Source organism: Gallus gallus, chromosome 12, assembly GCF_016699485.2.
Source record: "Gallus gallus isolate bGalGal1 chromosome 12, bGalGal1.mat.broiler.GRCg7b, whole genome shotgun sequence".
Lineage (NCBI taxonomy): Eukaryota > Metazoa > Chordata > Aves > Galliformes > Phasianidae > Gallus > Gallus gallus.
In genome coordinates this window covers 6,500,564-6,517,516 of record NC_052543.1, presented here as the reverse complement: position 1 = coordinate 6,517,516, position 16,953 = coordinate 6,500,564, and the positions used below count along the sequence as shown (strand labels likewise).

The following is a 16,953-nucleotide window of genomic DNA, read 5'->3' as shown; positions in this document are numbered from 1 at the left end:
TGGTATTGCCATGCGTGGTCAGCGTAGTAAGTGTACAGCTGATAGGATGGAAGGTTTTTTTTGTTACCAATTGCTTGCTTGCCTGGAAATGGACTCAAGCTGATGTCATATTTGTCTTTAAATATTCCAGCTGTGTGGGTGTTGAAGAAGAGGAGGCACCAGATATTGACATCTATCATTGTCCAAATTGTGAGAAAACTCACGGGAAGTCTACTCGTAAGTATACTTGCTTAGACAGATAATAGGTTTTGTATGCTTAAAGAAAAGAAGGGGGTTGGGTTGGTTGGTTTGTTTTTTGTTACATAAAGAGGCATTTAAATAGTTTGTGTCATAAAAATCATGATTCAAAACATGACATAAAAAAAAAAAAAAGATGTTGGGGGGAAGAAACAGGATTGGATTCTGGAGATGTGAGCTCTGCTCCTGGTCCCAATGGGCCTTGGGCAGTGCCTGTGAGCTATTGTGAGCACCTCACTGTTCTGCTTCAGTCCCAGACTGTGCAAGAAAATAACAGCGCCTTCCATGAGCACTGTGAGGCACCTACTGCTGTGGACTAGAAAAACCCTACAGAGGCAACTAGCTCTAATACAGTGATTTTTTTAAAAAAACTGCATGGTGTTCTTTGTCTTTTGATGAGAAGAGTAAGAATCAATGTGTTCTGCTTGGCCTGGGTATAAAAGTGCAGCAATTTCAGCAGCAGTCAAAATTGTAGGATGCACCGAGGGTGCCAATTCTGGCTGTTATTTCACAGGCAAAAGTTCTCCTGAATAAAAGTGACAGTTGATCTCAGTGGGAGTTTTGTCTGGGAAAGAACTGTGGGATGTGTTTGCTTTTGGTCAGATTAATTTACAAATTCTTGCTATGACACAATGGGGGAAAAAAAAAAAAGAAACCAATCGCTGTAAAAGATTAAATGCTTTACTTGAAAGCCATTTATTGTAAATAAGCAACAGCGATGCACATTTCCCCACTACTTTGCAGCATTACAGCCACACACAGAGGAAGAGCGCTGTGCTCATCTCCCAGGAGCACAGAACCGTAATGTTCCTTTTTAGTGAGAAATAAGGGATGGCTGGAAGCTGCTTTCTGCTCTGTTCAAACTCAGTAATACTGAAAATGACCAGTTATTTCTGCCCTGCCTTGAAAATTCAGGTTTAAAATGTTCCAAAGATAAAAGGGGAAAATTCTGAAGTGTTTTGTGGGCAAAAATTCGAATCATTTTTCCACTTTGGCTTTTCCAAACTGGAAACCTGAGCAACCTGCAGCTGCTCCATCTCCCAGATAGTTTGCTACAACTGTGGCATGAGCAGGGCACGCACAAATTGGGCAAAAAGCCCTTGGGAGGCAAAGTCACAATGGAATTCACAGTCAGTATGCTTGCTTTGATTGAATGAATCCACCTTTTGAGTGTTTTGGTGGGAGATTCCTAACAAAAAAACACAGGAAAACTGTCAAACAACCACAAGTTATCTTAGAGGGAATAATCTGCCACTTTAGAATGGGTTGTGCTGAAAGGTGAGGTAGAGCTGCAGACAGTGTGCGGATCTTGTTGGGCAGGGCTGAGGGTTTTGCATGGCATTGAGATGTGCCGTGCTTTGATTTCTTCCAGTTTGCTTTGAATTGGGAGCAAGAGGCAGCTACTTTTCAGTGTGAGAGGGGAAAAACCAGACAGAAGTAGCCAAAGTCAGTAATCAGGAATTAACCATAAATCCTTTTTAAGACATAATCTTAGAATTCAAGAAATGGCAGTTCCAATAAAAAGATTACAAGTGGAATATACCAGTCAAGATGAGGAGAACTAAACCAACCGCAGTCCTCTGATGGTCTAAGAAGGCTTTTGGCTATTTAATTCCTTTTACTCCAGATAGAATCTGATTTGGCAGTATGACCCTCACAGTGTACAGCATGGAAAGGGTGGATCTAGAAGACTACTGCTAGTTATAGCCTGTCAGCATGGTAGAAGTGCAGAACGTGTTGGCGTTCTCTGGTACATCGATACAAGTTTGTTTTCTCCCTGCAAAGGCACTAAGGAAAGTTAGATGAAGTAGAGGACCAATCATCAAAGTAGCAGTGTGTAAGGATTTCGGGAACATTTAAACATGAGTTATTGATTGCCTTACCTTCCATTTGGTGTAAGATCACAGGATCCTCAAGCTGCATAGCAGTTTCCACCATTAACTAACGGAATCGTGGATTCTGCTGAGAAAAATAGGCTATTCTCCTGTAGCCGCCTCTTGTGGAGTGCAATAGGCTAGAAAAGTCAAAAGACCAATTACATGACGGCAGGAACAGCTTGACTTAATGCATTCATTCTGGCAGGCATTTGTATGCAGTACATCCTGCTCCGCAGCACTTGGGCTCTGCTGGGACTTCTGTGGGATGATCAGTTTCATTTGTTTATTAGCTGTTACAATATATGTTTAAACTAGTTATCTAGCAGTATCAGTTTTGTAATAAATAAGTGTTGTGCCAGAGCCGGTAGTTCTCTGGTAGGATTTAATTACTGCAAGATTAGCAGAGGGAAACACAGACACCAATTGTCTGTTATGCAACTTGTCTGGATTTAAAAATATATGTGTATTTCTGGAACATGCATTCCTCAATATATGTTTTCCAGATGTCAAATTTAAAAATCGTTTTCCTCCTCTTACATTTTTCCACTTTGCCAATGTGGCTTAGTGGCTACTATTTCAGCAAATTGCTTCCTGTCATATGACATCTTAAGCCATTTCAGTTTAATGAAGTTTGTAGGGTCTTTTCTTTGGGAAAAATTATACGCGTCCACAGAAATGGTTCTGACATCAATTAAATAAGATGTAAGTGCTTTGTTAAGACTTGACTCATTTCATAGCACGGTCTGAGATGTTTGGCTTGATTGCCATCTGATTTGCAGCAGCAACAATCAGGATACGTGATTTGGAATCAGTGAAGTCACACGCACGTGAGCGGAGCGACGCTAGGCTGAGTCTCTTCAAGTAGTTAAAGCCTTCAGTGTAAATCAATAGAGAACCATGAGGGTGCTTCGAGGTATCCCTTCTTCACAAATACAACTGAAAAAAATGTACCTTTGAAGCTTGGAATTACACATTTTGAGGCCATAGAAATGCATTCTCTCTTTCCTCGGAGGCGTTTTCTGTAAGAGAAGAGGGTTATGCTTTCCAAAGGTCAAATTTAGATCAGAAAGTTCTGCAGAAAACTAAATCTGTAATCATTTAAGGAGAAAAAAAAAAAATGCCCTTTCAGGCCAGAGCTCGTATTTGTAGCACATGTTAATGGCCTTTAATCCTTACTGAGGTCTTCATGGTGCAGATGGAATGTAAAGAGAAGGGCTGAAAATGGGCCAAGTGCTGATGTTTGATGCCGTGGGATGGCCTCCAGCCGGTGGCTCACTGCAACCCAGGGCTTTGGGTGCTGGCTGCTGGTGCTGTGCTGGAGGTGGATCCCAGCAGCACCAGTGGAAAGGCTCCCTGGTGCTCTGGGGGGAGTTGCAGTGTATTTCTCAACAGCGTGTTGATTTGCTGCTGTTGTTTCTCAGTGCTCCATGCTATCTGAGACATAATAAAAGAACGTGCTACTAATTTTCCATGTGACAAGCAGCACCTGTTTCACTGGGACTTGTGCTAAGAGTCTCAGTGCTGGATAGATGAGGGTGAGGGGAGGGGGCCGACACGGAGAGGGACAGAAGAGGAGGAAGGTTTGGCATTCATGTAGGGCTTGCTTCCTTTGTTACCAGGAGCATTGAATTAATGCACTAAGCCTGAGAGTCATTAAGATAAAGAACTTGCAGCTTTAATGAATATATCCAGCTAGGCTGGAGAGCCGCATGGAACTAATAAAACCAGCATGCTTTGTGCAAAACCCGGGGTGGATTCCTCAGTTGATGTCTTTGCTTGAGTTATCCCAGGGGTTGTGGTCAGGAAAACAACGTTAGCTTTTTCCAGGCCTTTTGTCTTATAGCTGCGGCCTCCAGATTCCTTTCTTAATGAAAAAGTACATGGAAATGTGTGTGTGTGCATGTGCAAAGAGCAAGGAGAGCGCCATCCACGCGTTGCTACCTGATTTGGGGGGTTAGGGAGTGAGTTTTGTGATATATGACAGGGGTAAAAAATAAAAGAAAGTTGTGATGTGAGAATTTTTCTAAGTGGCCTGAAATGCTATGATTATATATTTGAAACAAAACCATTTACTACAGAAATGAGCCTGCTCAAACAGACTGTGGTAGTAGGAACAGCTGAGAGAGATAGTGCTGACCAAGATAAAAACTGGACCAGTTTTTCTTGCTCCATGTTATCTGGCTGTTAAAGGCAAGGCAGAGCTACGCAGACATCTGACTTGCTTATTTGTGCTTATTTCAGCTGACCCTTTTTCCATGAGATACTTGCCTCTATTTCACCAGCCGAGAGCATAGTTAAGGGGCCTTTCGTCTGATGGCCTCATTTCAAAGCCCAAGCCTTCCTGGCCTTTCAAAACCTAGGAAGTTCTCAAAATTGCATTTCTGGTGCCCTTGCATCTTTTTATTTTCTTTTCCCTTTTATGTGAATGTTGTGTGCAGGGCATATTTCAAAGCCCAACCAAACTGATGTCAAATCTACCGCTGCTGGACAGACCTTTAGATGAAGGTAATTTATAACAAATCTATTCATAAAGATCTATAAGACGTAGTAACAGAGCAGAGAAGTGGCTTTCCGAGGGCTTTTGGTGTATATGACAAGTACAAAATGTCCAGAGCCTGTGTTTGCATGAAGCCTGTGGTAGCTGTGCAGTTCAGTAATTATCCGTCTGGTTGCCCTTATGTTACAGAACGAGCACTGTTCAGTATGTAATGGATCTTCAGGCTACAGTATAACTGTTTAATGGTGAATTGAGAGCAGTATTAAAATTGGCACTGCACTGTAGTGGGGGCTCACCTAAGAAATGCTGCGATGCGTCATTCCTTTAAATGTCCTCATTTTCTTCTACTTAGCATTTGGTACTGTCCAAATCATTCTTTTTCAGTGAAAAAGAAAAGAAATTGGCACAAACACGATACTGGGCAGAGTACAGAGGTCAAGCCAGTACAGAATGGAAGCCAAATCTTTATAAAGGAGCTTCGAAGTCGCACTTTTCCAAGGTAAGTTGTTCAGCAGTGTAAGTGAGCAGCGTTCTAGTGGAAAAGCAGGCACAGCCCATTGCGTATGAAGCTGGCCATGATTCTCCCCAGAAGCAGTAGGTGCTGTGGGGAGATGATGTTTAACTGAGTTGTTTTATTATGGATGTCCCAGGCTCTCCCCCTTTTTCATTTGTGCAGCAGTATTAAAATCCACTGTTGATTGAGTCCAGCTCCTGCAGATTTCAGTAGTGTTTGTGGAGACAAGAGCAGGAATGAGTTTGGCCCTACAACATAGGCTTGAATAAGAGACTAAGAAATCAGTTGCATAGAATTCTTGAGTTCTCGAAAATAGGAATGGTTTTGCTGAAGTCTCTCTCCGTCTTGAAAAGAAGAACAATGACATCCTCAGTTGCTACAGTGATAAAGACTCCCTTATTTAGGGTAATGAATAGTGCTAATTGTTAGGTGGTGTGTTCCACACTTTATCAGGCTGTTCCACAGCCATTCGTAAGAGTGATGATTTTCCTCTCCTTCTTGAATGTAGGCCTTCGCCAAGTAAATTCTCAATTATTAATGACTGAGTATTTTAGAAGTATCCGTGGAGGCTGCTAAAATGTGTTTGGTAAACACACAACTTCTTTGTTTTAGAGGGGATTTAATTTCACATTTCTTTTCAGATAGCGGTCACGAGGCTGGTTAAAGGGAAGGCTGAAATACCCCAGCAGAGAGTTGCAGTGCTTACAGATGTATTTCACTTGATTCAGGACTCAGTAATTCTATCTGTTTGGCTATTTTTTTTTCCAGGCCTGTTTTATTTTTAATACAGAGCAATTGGAAAGGTTGCAAAGCTGGTTTTATGAAAAAAAAGGGGTCAAGGTCTAGGCAGAATGATTTCAGTAACCCAGCATGGCCTGGGAAACTGCAGGTGCTGGTGGCTTCTGTAACCAAAACCTCGGGTTTGTGCACAAAATCCAAACCAGCAGTGTACCCTAAGAAGGCAAGGATCGCACTTAGAATGACAAACTCCTTGCAGAGAAGATAGAAATTCTGTTTGTTAGTGGATGTGTTCACTTCCCCAGTCACTCCAGGGAGATGTGTTCAGTTAATGCTCTCAGCACCTCGGTGAAAGTTACACAAAATTGTATGGGATTTCTCCCCTAGTTTAAGGAAACAGGAATTTGACTCAATATGTTGTGTTGTTCCCAAATAGTGAAAAAAGTATGGTCTTCTATTCTTGCTTTGGTTTCGATTTATGTTTGCCATTTACATGTGCATATGAGAAAATCCGTGCTGCCAGATGAGAAAATCCCTCCTGCAAAAATAGAGAGCAAGAAGAGTCTGTAGTTCAGAGTCCCTGTGAGATGCAGGCTGCTGGCAGCGGCACTTGTGGCATTAGCAAAACAGCCTTGTTGAGAAATTTTCTCTTCTAAAGAAAATGTCTGAAATCTGCAGATGTTCACAACAAAACCCAACAGTAGCAACCTGATGAACTGAAAAGGGGATCTTGGCTTAAAGGCAGAAGCAGCGTTGCTGATTCATGGAATGCACCACTCAGCTGTAACCACTCAGTCCCTTGGGGGAGCTCAGATCAGAAGGAGCCCTGAGGAAAGCAAACAAGTAAAAAGTTGGGTTCACGTCATTCAGCTCCTGAATTTTTAATGCCAAGAAAAAGAAGAAGTGGAGTAGTAATAATAATAACTGCATTAATTGTTTAGGTAGTGCAGTGTAGGCGTTGCTCTCCATTTTGGCACCATCATTGCTAGACGTTTCTTTGGCACATACAGGTGCAAATCAGGCTTGAACAAGTATGTGAGATACGTTATGGGCATTGTAAGATACAGAGGCTTAATGGTATATCAGTATTTATGCAGACTGAGAATTAATTGAAAGACTGCACTGCACGGGGTGCATTCAGCAGGAGAGCAGAGGAAGAACCCTGTCTGGGTAACACACTGTGCCCTATGAGTTACTGCTGCTGCTGCATCTCTCACCATGCATTTCTTCAGCTTGCATGTTACACCCCTTTCCTGTGCTTATTTGATGCCAGGCACGCTAGACGTACCTCTGCCAGCCTGTCAGATGCCAGTTTATACCCAGGAGATAACTGAGCTCCGTGAATGTGCTCTGGAGCTTTCCAGAAGATAGATTGATTTGATCCATCCAGTCTTACACTTTGCTCCATCATTGCACACAGTTCTAATCTGTGCTCGTTTCCCAAAAGCTTTCCTCCTCTTCATTATCAACTCATGAGATTACCTGGAATGTAAAGAGGAGCTTAGCTGTGGTTAATTAGTATCTACTTTGTCGAGAGGTATCCCGGTTCTCTGAAGCAGGAAACCCCCACGAGCCTAATGTGCACTCTGTGGGCAGCAGAGGAGTGTTGAGCTGTAGGAGCACATGACAAGGACCTCCTTTACCAGATGCCGCCTTCCTGTGAGGTTCTCCTATAGTTCACTTCTAGCTCTTTAACATTTTCAGCCTCGGTTCTTCGTGCTTGCATAAATATGGAGTGCTATAATATGGAGTGCAATGCCACGCGTCAGGACGTACCTGCCTTGCCGTCCTTTTTTGGGAACCGAGAATGTCAGCTGTAGTTCAGAGCTGATGCAGAAGAGGGCAGTCATGTATTAGCCTTAAAGGTTCCCAGAGGTAATGCTTTTGGGGTAAACCGGCCGTGTTTCGTTATTTCCCCCGGCTCCAACCTGCCGGGCAGAGCTGCAGGAACGTCTTCCCAGAGCCCAGCATTGGCTTGGCTGCCTGACGTGGTGCGAAGAGAGACCTGCCGCATCTTCGCTGGAGCACACCTAGGGCTCTTCTTCATATAGAACCCCGTCATTTCTCACTTCGAATTCAAAATGTTTTGCACTTGAAAAGATCATAGGAATTAGAGTTGAAGCTCTCTTTTGAGTTAAATGAGAGATCATTTGATTCATCACTTTGAAACCCTCTCAGCTGCTGGAAAATGATTTGCAGAATAGTTCCTGAACCATTTATTTGACTACTTAAAAACGATTTGCAAAGTCTTTCCCAGGCAATTTATTTGAGATTATGCAACGTTTTAAATATTACCCTCTTTAAATTGAAATGTTTAACACTAATTTCTTTGGCATTGATCACTGGTAACGAGACAGACTCCTGTAGTTAGGAAAATGGTCTCTCACCATGAGATGTTATTTCAGGAGTTTCCAGTAGTCGGTGCATTAGAGTTGAGTGAGTCGATTGCAGGCGATTTTTCTGTGCCTTATGTGCTTTGAAACACATTGCTTTATGGCTTTCGCCTTACAAACGTACTTTGCATGTAATTGAGGTTTTGCAGATAGCTGTGATCATCAGCACAGTTCATAGGAATACACCACCTAGGTACAAAGAGATCCAGGCTGTGGATTCCATCGCTTTCCGTCATGTATAGTCATTTAAATCTATTCAAGAAGAGTACTGGATGCTGCTAAAGCATTGTATCATCTGCAGGTCTCAGTGACAGCTTAGAGCTCTAGGTAGCCTAATGCCACCTGGAAGACTGCTGACTATTGGGGCTTTGCTGAGCCCAAGACCTCAGGGTTTATTGTTTCTAGTGTTGCCTGTCTCAAAGACCATGTTTTGACTGATTCTCAGAGGTGCTTTGCTTATTCCAGTAGGAATTTTGGTTTTTGAGAGTTCTAGAAATAATTGTTTTCTCTTAAAATAAAATGTGTGTACATACATATATTCACATGAACTTGTAAGCTTCATGACCAATAAGCTGTTCTGTCTCAGTTGCTGGCACTGTACATTCTGGTGTATCTGCATACCTTCAAGTTTGTATTTAGAGAATGCTTTTGGTAGACTTTGAAGAAACATAGCCCTTATTTGTTTGGGAAATCTAATGTTGAGAGAAGATGTACATTCCCATACTGCTTACTCTTCAGTAGAGCAACCCACAGCAATAGAGGAAAATGGCAGCATAGCTGGCATTTGTAAAGAAGTTGAGAATTTTTTAAAAAAAATACATTTTTCAGCATTTGAATAAAATAACAGAGGTCCAAGCATACTCTGAATGTCTCAAAACAATGGAGGCACGCACCTAAACAAAATGTGTATCATGGAAATTGGGAAGAAGTGACTGCTTACTGATGATGTCAGCTTATTTTTGCCTACCCGCAATTTCTCCTTTCAGTGGCACAATGCAGAAGATGGCAAGCTCTGTGTGGAAGCTCCTTCTCACTGAATCTATGTTTGCTTTTCTAGTGCTGAAGATATAGTAGTGAAAGTGCCAGGCAGCCAGCTAACAACAGAGTATTTGGAAGAAAATGGCTTCACAGAGCCCATCCTTGTTCCCAAGAAGGATGGCCTGGGATTGTCAGTGCCTGCACCTACGTTCTACGTCAGCGATGTTGAAAATTATGTCGGTGCGTATCTGGGGCGGTGGAGATGTATCATTAGAGCTCAGCTGTTGCCTTAAAATTGGTCCTGGTACTGGGGAAAAAGCACCCTGCCTGGAACTGCTCTGCATTGGCTCCGGGGCCAGGCAGCCCAGCCCAGGCAGCTGCTTGAGTTAGTGCCATGCCTTGATATTCATATATCAAGGAGTACTTGGGATGGGGAGGGACCTTGGGACCATCCCTTGCGTTTGGATCAGGTTGATTCCCTCAATAAAATGAAAGCAATTTGAGAGCATTGCTGCAGGTAGGGTGTCAGCCAGCTACAGGTTAAACAACAACATATTTTGGCCTGTATTTATTTGAAGGCTTTGAACACACACACACACACACACACACACACACACACACAACATATAATACAGAGGAAGCCTTGAGGAGGCAGAAAGAGGGTGTTGCACAGCCTGCACATATTCCTCCATCCCCTGGGTGTGGCAGAGCATAGGTTTGGCTTTTGGTGCATGTCAGAATAATCCCAGGGTAGTTTTTGTCCCGCTGCCTGCATGGTTGCAGTGAGCAGGGATTGTGAGAGGTGGGGGCTGGAAGGGCAGCGTGCTGACGTTGCTGGCAGGTTGGCTGCTGCTATCTCCTCGCTCAGAGCCAGGGATATTTGCCATTCTGGTTTCACGGAGAGCAATGGAGGGGAAGTCTGGGGACAGGGGAGTACATGTGAGTTTTATGACCAAATTAAGAAGGAGGTTATGCTATTGTGAAACACTGACATCACACCCTGAGCAATGCAGATTTTAAGATTCATTATGTAATAGTAACTTGTAATTAGCAATTAATTCACTTGTGTTTCTTGTCCCAACTTGTGTATTTTAGAGTAGGTCAGAGCCAGACTGCACTGCGCTCCACAGCACTATATTAAGAGAACAGTCATTGTAGTAATAAGAAATTGTTTCCTTAGGCCAGCCCTTAATTGATTGCTGCCATTTCACTTTGTACTGAAGGAACTATTAGACCGAGACACCCACTCTGCAGAGGCAGTCCATTTCAACACTTCTGTCACTTCATTGAGAGCTTTTTTCATTGCTGCTGGTCATTTGCATTCATGCTGGCATCCTTCTGTCCCTAACTTGGGCAGGGTGTTGTGCTGCATCTTCCTGCAAGTCATCACATCACTCAACCTTGGAAGACATACCGTGGCCAGCAGCCCTGAAACTGATCTGAAGTCTTTTGTCTCGTCTCTATATCCTTCTTTAGCATGTGTGATCTCATCTCTTGTTCTCTCTCATTCCTTCGCTCTTCTCTGTCACTTTCTCAGATTCGTGTTCCTTCCAGCCTTCTGGCAAGCTATGTCCCTTTTGGAGCCACGACTCCAGCTCTTATGTATCTGTCTGTATTTCAGGGCTCCTTTGCCTCCTTATACTGAGTGCTACTTACCAGACCGTTGCTGTTCTTGACTCCCCCTGCTCCTTTTGCAATGATTGCATGCAGTAAGGTTCTGAGAATAAAGGAAAATTCAAGACTCCTGCTTTTATTGTTATATCTGTCCCATTGCTTCTACAGGAAGCATATTTTCCTTGCCCATCTGCTACATGTAGCAGATTTTCTTGTTTGACCTCTGTGCTCCTCATGCATCTGCTGGCGCTCTCACAGCCTCTAGCCGAAATCATCCACCCTCCCAACAGCACCGTTAGTGAAGAGCTGAAGGGAAGAACAGAGGCTATTTAATCTGAAGCTGGCACCAGATTTTAAAGTGAACAAAACAAATATGCTCCGTATATGGAGGTATAACCTCCATGGGATTGGTTGGCCTGAATGAGGTTTCACAGACTCTGTTTTGTAGTTTATTACATTGGACCCAGAATGTCTTCTAGAAACAATCTAAATGAAGTAGCAGAGGACAAAACACCACCAGTGAGACTGCCAAGTATGTTATTACTTTACTGGAGTTTTAGGGGAAAAAAAAAAAAAGATTTTTTTTTCCTCTGTGAATGTGAAAAAAGTGAGGAATGGTGGAATGATGCACTGGGAAAAGAAAAATATGATCAATTAAAATGGAAGGGGAAAAAAATCTAGAGAGTTGTTCTCTTGCAGAAAGGGTAGGAGAGCATGCTTAGACATGGGTGCTCTTATAAAGCTGTGACTTTCTCCATGTTCTTTATGGTGTGCCCTGTGCAGAATTCCACTGATGCAATCAGCTGCTACTGCTAGTGTTAATGCTGGAGATTGGTATTCAACAAGGTTTGTTAAGGAAGCATACATGTGCTAGCAGCTCATTCTCTGTACTCACGCACAGAGGGGGTGGAATTTCAATAAGTTTAAGTAAAATAACAAAAAGTCAATTTTTTTTTTTTCATGGTGCTCTTGAAATATGTTTCAAAAATTCCTAAATAAAATTTATACTGGAGCATGAAGGAACTTAGGATTTTGGAAAGTCCATTTTACTCAATGTCCTGTGCAGTAGCACATTCAATCACAAAACCGTTTCAGCATGGTAAGGCTTGCTCTGTGCATGTCCAAGTGTTTGCATTTAATTTTCACCAAGCAAAAAATGTATGTAAAAGAAGGAGTGGACTGAAAATAACATTAATCCTTTAAAGAGAAAAAGTACAGAAATAGTTATGTTGTAGGGCATGAATGCAAACACACCCTTTTGTACGTAACCAGTTTTGTTTTAAAAGCAAAGCAAAAAACTTACGGAGGCTGAGAAGGTTGGAAAATAGAAAAAATGAGATGTTCATACAATTCTAGAAATGTGAACTCACCCCCAGGCATACACAGTGGGACCACCATTCAGTCTCTCTTTATCATTACATTAATTTTTAGGACCAGAGAGAAGCGTTGATGTCACGGATGTCACCAAACAGAAGGATTGCAAGATGAAGCTCAAGGAGTTTGTGGATTACTACTACAGTACCAACAGGAAGAGGGTGCTCAACGTGACCAACCTGGAGTTCTCAGACACCAGGTAACCTTCCTGTGCTGGTGGCTTCCCACCTCCTTGTCCATCTGTAGCTGCTTCAGGCAAAGCGCAGCAATGAAAGTGCTGTAGCGTGATGGAGAGAATGATCAGAGATGGAGTAAATGGGCCTGTGCTTGTCGTGGTAGTTCAGACTTACGTATCACCAACTTTCCCGTGTGACCCACGTCACATACTGGAGCAGATGAGCCTGAATATGAGGCTGGGGTGCTTTAGTTGTGCAGGGAAATGGGTGTCATGGCACTGCTCATTTGGATGTCATCAATCCTCAGTAATAGGAAATCTACTGTTCTCCTGTTTTAAATGACATGCTTTACATATAAGATAATTAGCTGATGTAAATGCCTAAGAGTTCAAGTTATTGCTTTGTGCTTTATATAGCTGTATTCATCAGCTGAGCTGTGGTTTTATTCCATAAATATTCGGATGCATCTACAACATATTGAAGTTCATGCAACTGTGCAAATTGCTTTTGCAATTCTTCTAGCCTAGATATCTAGAATTTGTGGAGGAAAAGATTTATTATTTCTATGCAGACTCTACGGATAAAACGATGAGCACCAACAAAAACATCAAGAGTGGTTGTTTTGGGGAGCATTCCATTTTGGCAAGGAGACATGAAACTTAAGGTGGTCTTAAAGAAGGTGGCCGATGAATAATTACCAGCTAATTTATTTTAAGACATTACCTCCAGCCCCGTAGTTAGTGTTTTAGCAGCGCACACCCATTTCAGCAGAGAGCATGTGTAGTAATTATAGGCTTCAAAGATTACCAGTATTTTCAGTAGAGATTTTTCAGCTTTCTGCCATTATCAGAGAATAACGGGAGGTCTTTGTTCTGCAGGGCTGCTGAGGCTGTCACTCATGTGCTGCTAATTTAGACATTAACTAGCAAATATTTTATTTCTTAGCATAGACAGTGACATTTTAATTGAATGTACTGCTCCATCTTTCCCTGCCGTTCTAAATGAAGCTATTGTCATCCGTGTTTGACAGTGAGCATAAGTGACGCATGGGAGCATTTAATTTTAGTTTGAAGTGCAGATACTTTCATGGAATTCATAAATTTGAGTGTCCAGCAGGGAGCCTCCACCCCCTGTAGATATTAGGCCACGTTTTGGACTATTTAAATAGTAAATTTAGCCCATTTGGGTTGTTTAATACTTGTTTATCATGCCACTACATCATTTTAGCTTTGGCTAGTAATGATATAATTTATGTAATGTATTTATGGAAATAAATATACATGTTTAATGTAAATAATTGTAGACATTGGTATAAATTACATTCATTTTCCACATCTGATATATTGTATTTTAAACACCTTATCAACCTGAATTAGATTTTTTCCTTCTTCAGAGCTTTCCATGTAATTTAACCACTCTAACTGAAAGCATAACTGTGGTTTTCGACATCTGATCAAGATCTATTTAGTTCACAAGTCTTAAATATTAATGTTAATGTTGTTAATGGTATCAGGATTGTTGCAGTTTTCAAGAGGTGTGTGATCATTTTAATTCTTCCTGTAAAGGATGTCCAGTTTTGTAGAGCCTCCAGATATAGTGAAGAAGTTGTCCTGGGTGGAAAACTATTGGCCTGACGACGCTCTTCTGGCCAAGCCAAAAGTGACCAAGTACTGCCTGATCTGCGTGAAGGACAGCTACACGGACTTCCACATAGATTCGGGAGGAGCTTCTGCGTGGTACCATGTGCTGAAGGTGAGAGTGCATCTCTTAGAATCACACAACACTTCGTATGTGAAAGCCAACCTAAAGTTATCTCGGTCAAATATTTTTTTCCCCACGGTCCAGTTATATCCATCAGAAATACACAGAGCCTTCAGTGCTGTTAGTGAGTGTGCTCAGTAGTGCCAGAGTCTACAGACAGAGAGAGCAATTTGGCATGTGGAAGTTGTGTTTTCTCACTAAATTGTCTGTAAATTTCTCACCAAATATTTGCTCGGTGCCTTCTGCATGCACTTCTCCTAAGACCTGGAAGAAGCCCCATCCTGCTTTGCAGGGTAATGGAATCTGACACTACAAACTCTTTGTGCCATTGTCCCACAAATCGGAGCAAATGTGGTCACTTAGTGATTTAATTATTCCAGCCCTCTGTACAAAACTGACTTGTAAGTTTTACTCAAGTAGTGTTAAAATAGATGATGCCATATTTGTGTCTGCTTGTACTTGTATCAGTGCAGTATTGCTTGATTTCGCTGCTTGTTGCTAATGGTGTATTTTCTAATTCAGGGAGAAAAAATATTTTATCTCATCAAACCAGCCTCCGCAAATATTTCTCTCTATGAACGCTGGCAATCGGCAGCAAACCACAGCGAAATGTTTTTTGCAGACCAGGTAGATAAATGTTACAAATGCACGGTTAAACAAGGACAGACACTCTTCATTCCTTCAGGTGAGCGGGCCGTTACAGGTGGGGTTTCCTCTTTGTTTTACAGCTGCTGAAAGAGCATGGCCAGAGTGCTGCAGGAATGTGATTTGACCACCTTTCTCTGACAAAGTATGAAGTCTAACTTCACACGCTTAGAAAAGAGTTGAAAATCAGAAGTTTTACTCTTTCAATATTTGAGCAGCAGAATATTTGTACTTTTATTTAAAAAATACAACTGTTGCATACAGTGTTCCACTCTTGGTCTAGATAGGCTCACTTTGCAAAGTCCTCTCTATATATCCAAGTATGACATTGATGGTTTTTGTCACAGTATCTAAGGGAGAGCTCATGTTGAATCGCTTGCTGACTGTGAGCCCCACAACATTTTCATTGATTCCCCTTGACAGCAAAGAACTAAAGGAGGCTGCATGGTGTGAGTGTTTGTTTATGGTTTCACATGAGGCTGAAGACCTCAGTGACACGGATTTGTATAGGCTGCTTGATAGGCTGCTACCTGTGCTGCCTGGAAGCCTCAGCTCGAACCAAGGACTGAGTAGGCACTACAGCAAGCTCAGTGTCAGACAGTGCCACAGATTTTCGTGGTGATGTGAAAGCAGCCTCTGATACTAGCTGCTGCTGCTGCTGCTTTTGACAGTAACTAGGGCACTTGGACCAATATCCCCTTTCTCTGTCTGTCTGATCTTGGCACAGTTGCAGGTTAGTCAGAGGTGCTTAGCACCTTCTGCACCAGGCCTTTGTAGTGCAAAATGAAGAGTCTAAATGCAACTTTGTTCTGAGCACATGGGGTCCCAGTGCTGACTCGACTGAAGACCTGTGTTGGTATCTGGGAAGTAAGGTGCTAAGTATATCATGGCAATTGTCTGGGGAATTAATTCTTCCTTACCGTGATCCCAGTTTTAATTCTTAGGATTCTTTTCTTTCTCACCTAGGTTGGATTTATGCAACTCTTACACCTGTGGATTGCCTGGCCTTTGCTGGACATTTTCTTCATAGTCTAAGTGTTGAAATGCAGATGAGGTAATCCATTTTAAGAATGTCACAATTTTCTATAATCTCCATTTTCTCCTAAAGTGGTGATTCCAAGCTATTTTTCTCCCACTGCATGGAAGGATGTAGGAAGTGGTTGGACTGACGTGGCCAGATCCTGAAGGAACAACTGTTAAACTGTTGGGATTTTTCCCTTGCAGCATGCTGTTTGCTGTCTGGATAAGCACTCACCTGCTCAGCTGGGCTCTTTGCCCAGGCTAAAACAATAAGTGCAGCCTTTACTGATGCTGGACAAATAATGAAACAAAACTATCTTGCATGTAAATCACACAGTTTCTTATCAGTGTTATTTTTGTATTTTGCTTTTGGTTTGATGCCAGAATGCTTGGTAGTGGCACAAAGAAAATACCCTTCCGCGTGCACTGCAAAATGAACTCTGGGCACATATGAGCAGTGCTTGTTACTGTCCAACATACTTGTGAGCTGCTATGCCTTTAACATCAGTTTGCTTTGTATTGCAGGGCATACGAAGTAGAAAGACGGTTGAAAATTGTCAGTCTAACCCAGTTTCCAAACTATGAGACTGCATGTTGGTACATGGGAAAGCATCTACTAGAAACATTCAAAGGTAAAACTGCATTTCTATGCCTGCTTTAATTGCTTAGATTTGGGGACCTGAAAATAGCTACTCATAATTTCTACTGGTATGCCACAGGTGGCCAAAGTCAATTCTTGTTCACATCTGATGGCTGCTTCTCACATACCAGCTGAATGTGCAGGTCTGGTCTGGCTGTCATCTGAATCAGCCTGGCACCTTGCTCTGAGAAGGGCCTTACCTGTCTCTCCTACCTATGCTGAAGTAAAGATTTCACCTTTATAAAACAGGTTTAAGTTCCTTCAGAGGCAAATAATATTGTAACCAACCACCTAGGCTAGTGTAAGTTGAGGTTTCATTCCCTGACTTAACATAAAGAGCTGCATGCTCTGTCAGCCCAAGACATGCTGAATAGCACTTCTTCTCCCACAATTCTGCTGATTCTGGTGGAAATACGTGGGCAAGTCAGAAATATGCATGGCCTGACAGAAATATCGTTGATGGAGCCAGCAGGACAGCAGGAGCACTGA

At 42.2% G+C, this 16,953-nt stretch overlaps 1 protein-coding gene across 4 annotated transcripts in view; it reads left to right on the top strand.

The window, feature by feature from the left end:
- The window catches only part of PHF2 (PHD finger protein 2), an 81,904-nt gene that overhangs the window by 43,710 nt on the left and 21,241 nt on the right, over nucleotides 1-16,953 (top strand). For all 4 annotated transcript variants that reach the window (XM_015293436.4, XM_414324.8, XM_046900118.1 and 1 more), the window contains exons 2-9: nucleotides 131-216; nucleotides 4,996-5,110; nucleotides 9,314-9,474; nucleotides 12,280-12,421; nucleotides 13,964-14,150; nucleotides 14,682-14,844; nucleotides 15,771-15,858; nucleotides 16,350-16,456. In XM_015293436.4, the coding sequence (XP_015148922.2) occupies nucleotides 131-216; nucleotides 4,996-5,110; nucleotides 9,314-9,474; nucleotides 12,280-12,421; nucleotides 13,964-14,150; nucleotides 14,682-14,844; nucleotides 15,771-15,858; nucleotides 16,350-16,456 (1,049 nt within the window). The remainder of the gene's footprint in view (nucleotides 1-130; nucleotides 217-4,995; nucleotides 5,111-9,313; nucleotides 9,475-12,279; nucleotides 12,422-13,963; nucleotides 14,151-14,681; nucleotides 14,845-15,770; nucleotides 15,859-16,349; nucleotides 16,457-16,953) is intronic.